Genomic DNA, 9,811 nt, shown 5'->3' with positions numbered 1-9,811 from the left:
CTTCCGCTTTGCATCCCTTTTGGCCCCCGCGACTCGCCATCGTCCGTGCGGAGGCGTCCGCTAGTTGAAGTGATGGCGACTGGAACGCCCGATTCTCAAGCACGGTTTGGTCAGTCCGTGAAGGGGCTTCTCACGGAGAAGGTGAACACCTGTGGTACTGACGTGATCGCGCTCACCAAGCAGGTGCTGAAGGGCTCCCGGAGCTCCGAGGTGAGCTGGGAATGAACTCGCCCGGCCTAGCGCCCGGGAACTCGCAGTCCTTCATAGCGGTGGGAAAGAGTGTCGCTTTGCATCCTGGGACTAGAGTAGGGCTCGTTCGCCGAGGGCGCGTGTTGCATTCTGGGGTGTGTAGTCGCTTTGGTTCGGGTTCGCGGCTCGAGGGCGAGGGGAGAGCAACGACGTCATGGGAATCTGTTTTACAGCAAAGATAGCTGCGTGACGGCAGATTAGCTAGCGTTCGTAACCAATTCCTCATTTGGTTTTCGGCGTTGTGTCTAGTGCAGAGTGGTTCCTTTCAGCCTCCAAATTCCGCATGGTTTTGCCCTCAACAACCCACATTCTTTCCACACTTTTGTGCATCACCCGTTTATGGGCTTATTCTTTTCTTATTTGTCTTTCTGGGTACATTCTTGGTTTTCTGTTTCTTAGATTAGCTTTCTCCTCTCTCCTTTCCTCTGTTTTCTCCCTCTCCATACTCTAGCTGGTTCCATGGATGGAATTATTTGATGGCTTTCTCACCAGAAAGTTTTAAATATGTACACCCTGTCTCTGTCTAAAAACAGACCCATCCGTTGAACTCCTAGTTACTCACTCAAGAGAAATGAAAACATATGTCCATCATTGTGTTCGATAAAGCAACCCAGAACGTACCATCTAAGATTTCCAGTTTCAGAATATCTTGAATCCATCTGTAAAACAATCTGAGCACAGAATCTTTTTAGATTTCTATTAATTACCCCCCTTCCCCACAGGCTTTTTCACTGTCTTGCTCATCATTAACTCAATAGCAGTTTGTCTTATCTACTTCAATAAGTGTTTCCTATTTACTCATATTAGTTTGGAGCCCAGTGGACTTGTTTTCACAGAATTGGCTTTAGTGTTGTGTCCTTCCTTAGCTTTTATTGATAGTAGCTACAAGAAACCACTGTATGAAGAAGGTGTTTGCATTTACCATAACACTGTTGTTAAAGTTAGTGACCTGGTGATCCCAAATATGATCTGTGTGAAGTCTCATATGATACGCTGTTTTTTAGGATTCAGTATCAGAGGAAAGTTCATCTGTTCTGAAGAACTTATCATGCCTGTTACCAAGTAGTAAGAATTATGCAACTTATTCTGTTTCACTTTTTGCCTTGGTTGCATACAAGTTCATATGTCAGTTTTAGTGGTACATGTATTTACTTCCTTCTCCTTTCATGACTTCTAGATTCTATTTCTGTTTTTTTAAAAAAAATCTGTATATGTGTGTAAATACACACATAGTTTGTTATAAACTGTCTTGAATCTTTTTGGGGGAAATATACAAATTTAAAATATAAATAGTGTTCATGGGTAACTACCTGTAAATATTGAACATATTTGTCATGACAAACTTACATTTATTGATTGATTATTTGAGACAGGGTCTTATTCTATTGATTGATTATTTGAGACAGGGTCTTATTCTACTGATTGATTGATTGAGACAGGGTCTTACTCTGTTGCCTAGGCTAGAATGCAGTGGTGTCATCATAGCTCACTGCAACCTCAAACTCCTGCACTCACGTGATCCTCCTGCTTCAGCCTCCCAAGTAGCTGGAAGTACAGGTATGTGCCACCATGCTTGGCTAATTTTTCTATTTTTTGTAGAGACAGAGTCTTGCTATGTTGCTCAGGCTGCTCTTGAACTCCTGGGCTCAAGCAATCCTCCTGCCTCAGCCTCCCATAGTGCTAGGATTACAGGCATAGGCCACCATGCCTGGCCAAAACTTAGATTTATTGACCATGTAATATGTGCTGGACACCACTGTCTTTTATGTAGTTTAATTATTAAGTCTTCAGATTTGCTAATAAAGGAGGTACTTTCCTTACAGAGAGGATATAGAGAGGAATTTAACTTGTTCAAGATCACACCTAGCTAGGAAGGAATAGAGCTAGGATTCAAACCTAGGTATACTGGTTCCAGGCTCACCCTCTTGAATACTATCTCCTGTGTGGTACTAGCTGGATTAAATGGCCAAAAAGCCCCTATGCCACCATTGATTGCCCTAATGTAGCTTGCTCCTTTCCGTTCCTCCTCCTCATGAACTTTTCACTCAGTGCTTCTGAGTAGATTTAGAGTGGGTGCTCAGTAAACGGTGTGGATCGAGTTAAACTGAAATCCAGCTTTCTGGGACAGGGTTGACACATCATCTCTCAATTCTCTGAACTTCATCTTTTTACTGGATCTCTTATGTGGCACTTATCAACATACAGTATTGCTTTGTTCTACAGTTACTTACGTACTTTTGCTATTTCCTTTACTAGACTATGAGGTTATTAGAGTGTCTTATTAATTTTCAATCCCTCTTAGCCCATAGAGCATTGCCTCTTGAACAGTCTCCACTTGGGTATTTTGTTTGATTAACTGACAATTTGCATGTGTAAAACACTCATTCCACAGCATTCATTTAACAGATATTTATGAGTGTCTGCCAAGTTCCAAAAACTGTTCTAGGTACCAGGGTTAAACAAAACTAAATCTCTATACTAAGGAACCTTACATTTTAGTGAAGAGACAGACAGTAAACAAATGAAACATAAAAACAATCAGGTGATGGTAAATGCTGTGAAGAAAAACAAACCTGGGAAGAGAATGATGAAGTGAGTGACGAAAGGGTTTACCTTAAACAGGGTGGTTAGGGAAGGGCTTTCTGGGGAGGTGACATTTGATCAGACAGTTGGATGAAGTGAGCCAGCTAGCTCTGTTGATATCTAGAGGCAGAGAGTTCAAAGTGGTGGAAATGACAAAGGCGAAGGCCTTGAGATGGGAATGTGTTCCAGGAATGCAAGGAGGCCGGTGTGTCTGGAGCACAAAGTAAGGAAAAACACACTGACTTACGCCGACAGCACACTGAGTGCTTATGACTAATAGGCTACTCTCTTGCACGGCTGCACTTCTGTCCCTCCATCTGAGTTGTGTACTTAGGGTCCAATGTGTTTTTTCCTAAACACAATGTGTGTATGACGCTTATACTTGCAATTGTAGCTACATAATTTGATAAAACAATATGGAAAATGATGAAATCTCAGTGTTAAAAAAAGCGTTTATAGGTATATTCAGGATGTTCTTCCATTTTAAAGCAAGCCTGGAAATCTTAAATGATATGTAATATGTCTGGTGGTTTATGTAAGAAAGTGATGCAGAGATCCTTTTGTAGTTCATAAGCATGATGGTTGAGTGTTCACGCTCATGTGAGAGATGTGCCTCCCTCAAACTTTGTTATGACGTCGGCACATTGCCCGTCTGACATGGAAGGGAAAAAAAAAAAAGGAAAATGATGCAGAATGCCAATGAATATATCATCAAGGAAAAGACCTTGGCCTTCTAACAGCCCCTACATTACGGGCAATCACAAGTCTCATCACGTCTATTTTCTATGACATCCCTTTTTTTCCCCCCAGTTGCCACTTCTGTGTTTCCAGCCACCCTCATTGTTTGCGTGGAGCTCTGCAATGTCCTCCTAACCAGTCTCTGCCCTTGTTCCCCACTCTAGTGCATCTGCTTACTATACTTCTAAAACAATAAATCTGATCATGCCACTTATCTGTAAACTTACACATAAGATGAATTCTAAACCCTAATGTTCAGGTCTCAGCTTAGAAGTCACTTCTTTTTTTTTTTTTTCTTTTTGAGACAGAATCTCACTCCGTTGCCTGGGCTAGAGTGCTGTGGCGTCCGCCTTGCTCACAGCAACCTCAGACTCCTGGGCTTAAGGGATCCTCCTGCCTCAGCCTCCCAAGTAGCTGGGACTACAGGCATGTGCCACCATGCCTGGCTAACTTTTTTCTATATATTTTTAGTTGTCCGGTTAATTTCTTTCTATTTTTTAGTAGAGACGGGGTCTCGCTCTTGCTCAGGCTGGTCTCGAACTCCTGACCTCGAGCGTTCCTCCCGCCTCGGCCTCCCAGAGTGCTAGGATTACAGGCGTGAACCACCTCGCCTGGCCTTTTTTTTTTTTTTTTTTGAGATAAAATAAAAATAGTTCTGTATGGGATGGGGGAGTAAACAGGGAATGGAAGGAACAGAGATGGAAAATCCTACTTTATCGTTTTGACTTTAGAAGCACAGAAGGGTTTACTAACTTTAAAATTTAAATTAAAAAGAAAAATAAATAAATAAAAGTTGCTGCCCAGGAGCAGGAATCTCAGAACGGCAGCAATGCTGAAGTTCCTAGTTAATTTGAAGTGCCAGCCCTCTTTTCATTAGAATCTCTGTGGCCCAAGGGAACAGAGAAGGGTTGGTAGGACACACGTAACAATAGCTCCTTTTATTATGCTTATGTGGCTGGATTTAGGTATGCCAGGAGCAGAGTGCTGCTTTAGGCTAGAAATCTCTGCTGTTCTCTGTCTCTGTCAGCTCTGCCTTGACCCACGGGCCACTCAGCTGAATCCAGAGTTTAGTGTTTCTCTCTTGGTCTCAGGGCCCATTGAACTCAGTGACATTATTAAAATCTCCCTTGCACATTTCTCCTTTCTTTTCTCTTCCCTGGCCCCATCTGGCTGTCTTTCATTGAGGGGAGGGGGGGTCCCACTTTAAGCCCCAAGCTTCTTCCCATGCCTCTCCCCCTCCATTCCATTTCTAAACAGCTGCATTTCATCTGACCTTTTCAGCCCAGTCCTAACTCCTGCTCCCTCACCCCTCTCAAAGCACCACAAATCTCAAATCTGCCTTTAAAGAATCAGAAGGTAGGTTCTCTCACTGCACTTGTGGAGTATAGACTTCTTTCTGCACCTGATGAATACACTGTGCAGAGAGCTCAGCAGTTAGGAAGCGCTTGATTTCTCAGGTGGTAGCTTTTAGAACAGATGTCAAGCCCATGCCAGAACCACCATAGTGTCAATGAAATTAATTTTCAACATGAACAAATAGAAAATTATCCTCCATTACATTTTGAGTGTTTGTGGTTATGTAGGGTGGAACAGCAGGTGGGGGGAGCAGAGAGGGTAATGGTGTAACAGTTGCAGAGAGAAGATTATAGGAAGTTTGGGAATTTTGATTATTACCATTTTATTTTTGTCTTCCAGCTGCTAGGTCAGGCAGCTCGAAACATGGTACTACAGGAAGATGCCATCTTGCACTCAGAAGATGTAAGAAACAATTTTTTTAATTTTTATTTTTTATTTCAGCATATTATGGGGGTGCAAATGTTCAGGTTATGTATATTGCCTTTGCCCCATCCGAGTCAGAGCTTCAAGCATGTCCATCCCCCAGACAGTGTGCGCCGCACCCATTAGATGTATGTATACCCATCTTCTCCTCCCCACTCCCATCTGCCCAGCACTGGATGAATGTTACTACTATATGTGCACTTAAGTGTTGATCAGTTAATACCAATTTGATGGTGAGTACATGTGGTGCTTGTTTTTCCATTCTTGTGATACTTCACTTAGTAGAATAGAAAAAATTTCTTTTATGATTTGGGTTTTATATACATAGTTTGTGTGGCTATAGGGAAGTGGAATGTTGTTTCTCTCTCTTTTTTCATGCAGAGTTTAAGGAAAATGGCAATAATAACAACACATCTTCAGTACCAGTAAGTATGCCCTTTGCAACAACTACCTGCTGCAAAATCATTACCCTCAGCCTGCTTTCGTGGCCTTTGTGCTTCAGCACATTTTCCTGTGGAGGCAGGAGTGGGAGAGATGGAAAAGATGCCTGAGACTCAGAAGCAGTTGGGATAGGTGGTGACATCAGGAGCAGGGCCACCTTCTATGAACCTCCCCATGTTATTTAATAATTTGAGGGCTCCTCAGAGGGAGAGACTCCCCATAAGGGCAGGGCCCATGTCAGGACCACGTGTTTATCACCTATGGGGGAATTCATCAGTATTCAGCTCTCTCCTGGGGAGTCTGCTCCTCTGCGAGGGAATCAAGTGTAACAGTAACCTGTATCCTACATTTGCACACGTGACATAGCACCAGCTACATATAAATCATCTAGGAGATTTCAAAATCTAGAGACCCCTTCTCCATTGTAACTTTGCATAAAATTATAATTTGCTTTTCATCTTATTTCATGACTTATATTTTATGTAGCTGATATACTCATATATCTATTGGAAATATGTGGTTGGGAATTTAAATCTTGATTTTTTTTTTTTTTTTGAGACAGAGTCTCGCTTTGTTGCCCAGACTAGAGTGAGTGCCGTGGCGTCAGCCTAGCTCACAGCAACCTCAAACTCCTGGGCTCAAGTGATCCTCCTGCCTCAGCATCCCCAGTAGCTGGGACTACAGGCATGTGCCACCATGCCTGGCTAATTTTTTCTATATTTATTTTTAGTTGGCCAGATCATTTCTTTTTATTTTTTAGTAGAGATGGGGTCTCGCTCTTGCTCAGGCTGGTCTCGAACTCCTGACCTCGAGCAATCCACCCGCCTCGGCCTCCCAGAGTGCTAGGATTACAGGCGTGAGCCACTGCGCCTGGCCAAATCTTGATATTTAAATAACTGTTTGTCATATTCATTCTTTGGGGGTCTACATATTAGGTATGTGACCATTTTACTCCTTATACTCAGATGTAATTTGAGCCATGCTGTAATTGATGGGCCACATCCCTCACTGTGAAAACATATTATTACCTCTTTAGGTTTAGAATCCCTCTTTTCAGCAGCTCTGCACTCAGATAGGAAACCCTGTTCAATAGCATAGTCTTAGCATAGGATTGACAGAAATAAAAAATGTGACATAAGCTGGAAATTTGTTCTGCCTATACTGTATACGTCTGGCCAACTAGTTCACTGGGTTTTCTTATGTTTATTTTCCTCTTTCCTTTTGTGATTTAGGCAAGAAGCTATTCAGAAGAAGTAAGTAAACCCAAAGGCGGGGGAGTAGGAAACCAACTGAAGCAGGCTGGGGGGAATTATACTGCTGGGCCCAGGACCAATATAAAACTCTGGTTAACACATGTCCTTAAATTAACATATGCTCTGGAATAGCTCTTTCAGGAATTAAAGAATACAATATATTTCAAAGGCATGCAGTGACTCAATTCACTGCTAGTATAGGCTTTCTAAAAGTTACAGGGTATAAAGGCCAACCTTAAGGAATAGAAAGAAAACCTTTTACATTAGTAGTATTCATGAAGTAGAGTAAATGTGCTAAAACCATTAAATAGCCCTGTTTTCTAAAGTGGATTAAATTTGTCCCTTGCCATATTGTTTATACTACTAATTGGCATTGCAAACCTTTCTTCATAGTTTAAACACTTCTGGGACCCAAGTGGACCAATATAAATTTTTATTTAGCTGCAACAGTATTTATACATTAAAATATAAATAGTTTGTACAAAGAGATGTCTTCATTGTTCATTTCAGATAAACTCTTTCTCTATTCTAATTTCTAGTGTTGAACAGTCATCAGATCTACAAGACCAGTTGAATCATCTGTTGAAATAAAATGGCATATAAGAGCACAATAGCACTTCTTTGCCTAATGCTGAGGAGGAAATATCTTACACAACCATAATGCTGTGGGTTTAGTTTTCTATTTTCTTCTCTAAAAGTTAAGTTATCAAAGATTTGTGTTGATGTACAGTTTCTCCTGAAAAGAAGCTAGGTGGGGGCTGAATTTTGGAAACACTTCTTGAATTGGACTAACCCATCCTCTTACTGAATTTCTTAAGTTGCTCTGTCTAATTGTTTAAACTAAAAGACATCTTAGTTTTTCCTATAGAATTTTTTTTAGACAGGATCTTGCTGTGTTGTCTAGGCTGATCTGGAACTCCTGGCCTCAACCTCCCTAGTAGCTGGGATTATAGGTGCCAGCCACTGTGCCCAGTTTTAGAACTTTTAATGTGTCAAAAGCCATATTTTCTAAATTGCAATACTTAAGCAAATACTGAGTATCAAACATGGAGCTATTGTGAACATATGAGAATGATTAATATTCTTTTTAAAGACTATTAAAATTTTAATCATTCATTCAGGAAATATTTTAATTTGATGGTCACCAAATGGTTGTTTTCTTTTCTAGTAACTCAGAGGAGATACTTATTTTATTTGTTGTAGCAAATTCCTAAATGAAAATTAGGCAAGTGGTATCATATCTGGCCAGCTGCAGCCTCTTGCCTTGACCTGCATTCCTAGGGTTTCTTTATTGTTGTTATTCTTGATTAAGTGACCTTGGGTTCATTTTGTACTTTTACTAATCATCAGCAAATTCATTTGTATGATGTTACTGCCAAATGTGAAGGCAATTGATCGATTATGAGTTATGAGTGATTGTGGCATGGGATTGTGCAATGGTGAAATCCTTAACATTTGGATTTGTTTATGCTTGTTGAATTCATCTTGTTAAATGATATTACCATGAGTCTGTTGTCAAAGCTGAATATCTTTGTTTGAATTTAAAATGGAACTCTATCTCGTTCTAGTTCAGGTCTTCACTTAGTCAGGGAATTGAGAGAAAGCTAACATAAGAAAATAGTGTTTTCACTGAAAGGAAAAAAGAGCAACCCTAGAAAAATATACACCTATTATGTACTCATAATAATTAAAAAGAAAAAAAAAAAGAACAAATAAGAGTCAGTTCAATTTAATTCATATTGTTATTGTCAAATCATCAACTAAGCATATCTGATTACATTTCTCTCTCATTATTCATATGGACATTAACTTAAGGTTAAAAACTAGGTGTGAAAGGTCTAAAAAGGCATTCACTTATGCATTAATTCTATAAACATTTATCAGTAATTATAACGTTAATGTAAATGGGCTCAATTTACCTTTAAAAAGAAAGGCCACCAATTTAGGAGACAAAACTTAGTCTAACCATTACAGGAAACAAATAAATACTTAAGATAAAAAATTAAAATGAAGGTCCGGTCTAAGTTTTCTTTATGCTGGAACAAATATTAAAGAAGCAATGATTGCTTATGTTGTATCTGTTCAAATAAATTTCACAATCAAAATTTTAATAGTAGATAAAGATACAATTTAGTCACTGAATTTAGACACTTTAGAAAATATACCTCCAAAATACATGAAGGAAAAGTAGCAAGAAATGTGAAAACAGGTGGAAATGTATACATATACATAATTTGATGGTTTGTTTTTTATAGAAATAAACATACATAGAATTAAATGGTGATCAAAAATATAGAAACAAAAAATATTAAGTAACATCTAGATTGTAGAGGATATGGTAGAGGATAACATTTTTAAAATAATGAAAATTCAAATTCCATGCAAAGTCCATGTATGTGATGATACCAAAGCAGTACTATAAGAAAATAATCGGCCGGGTGTGGTGGCTCATGCCTGTAAGCCTAGCACTCTGGGAGGCTGAGGCGGGAGGATCACTCAAGGTCAGGAGTTCGAGACCAGCCTGAGCAAGAGCGAGACCCCATCTCTAATAAAAAATAGAAAGAAATTATCTGGACAACTAAAAATATATAGAAAAAATTAACCAGGCATGGTGTCGCATACCTGTAGTCCCAGCTACTCAGGAGGCTGAGGCAGAAGGATTGCTTAAGCGCAGGAGTTTGAGGTTGCTGTGAGCTAGGCTGACACCACAGCACTCTAGCCAGGGCAAAAGAGCGAGACTCTTGTCTCCAAAAAAAAAAAAAAAGAAA

General features: G+C 40.0%; 1 protein-coding gene and 1 non-coding gene across 2 annotated transcripts; both read left to right on the top strand.

Moving 5' to 3' along the window:
• BORCS7 (BLOC-1 related complex subunit 7) lies at positions 1 to 8,679 on the top strand. The gene is made up of 5 exons (XM_045568490.1): positions 1 to 210; positions 5,266 to 5,328; positions 5,731 to 5,774; positions 7,023 to 7,043; positions 7,583 to 8,679. The coding sequence occupies exons 1-5, from the start codon at positions 73 to 75 to the stop codon at positions 7,632 to 7,634; spliced, it is 318 nt and encodes a 105-aa protein (XP_045424446.1). The 5' UTR covers positions 1 to 72; the 3' UTR covers positions 7,635 to 8,679.
• LOC123650515 lies at positions 3,387 to 3,490 on the top strand. Its single transcript, XR_006739382.1, has one exon. It is a non-coding gene; the product is annotated as a small nucleolar RNA U13 (small nucleolar RNA).
• Positions 8,680 to 9,811: the final 1,132 nt, after the last annotated feature.

This window comes from Lemur catta, chromosome 14 (assembly GCF_020740605.2).
Source record: "Lemur catta isolate mLemCat1 chromosome 14, mLemCat1.pri, whole genome shotgun sequence".
Classification (NCBI taxonomy): domain Eukaryota; kingdom Metazoa; phylum Chordata; class Mammalia; order Primates; family Lemuridae; genus Lemur; species Lemur catta.
This window is presented reverse-complemented; position numbering and strand designations above follow the sequence as displayed.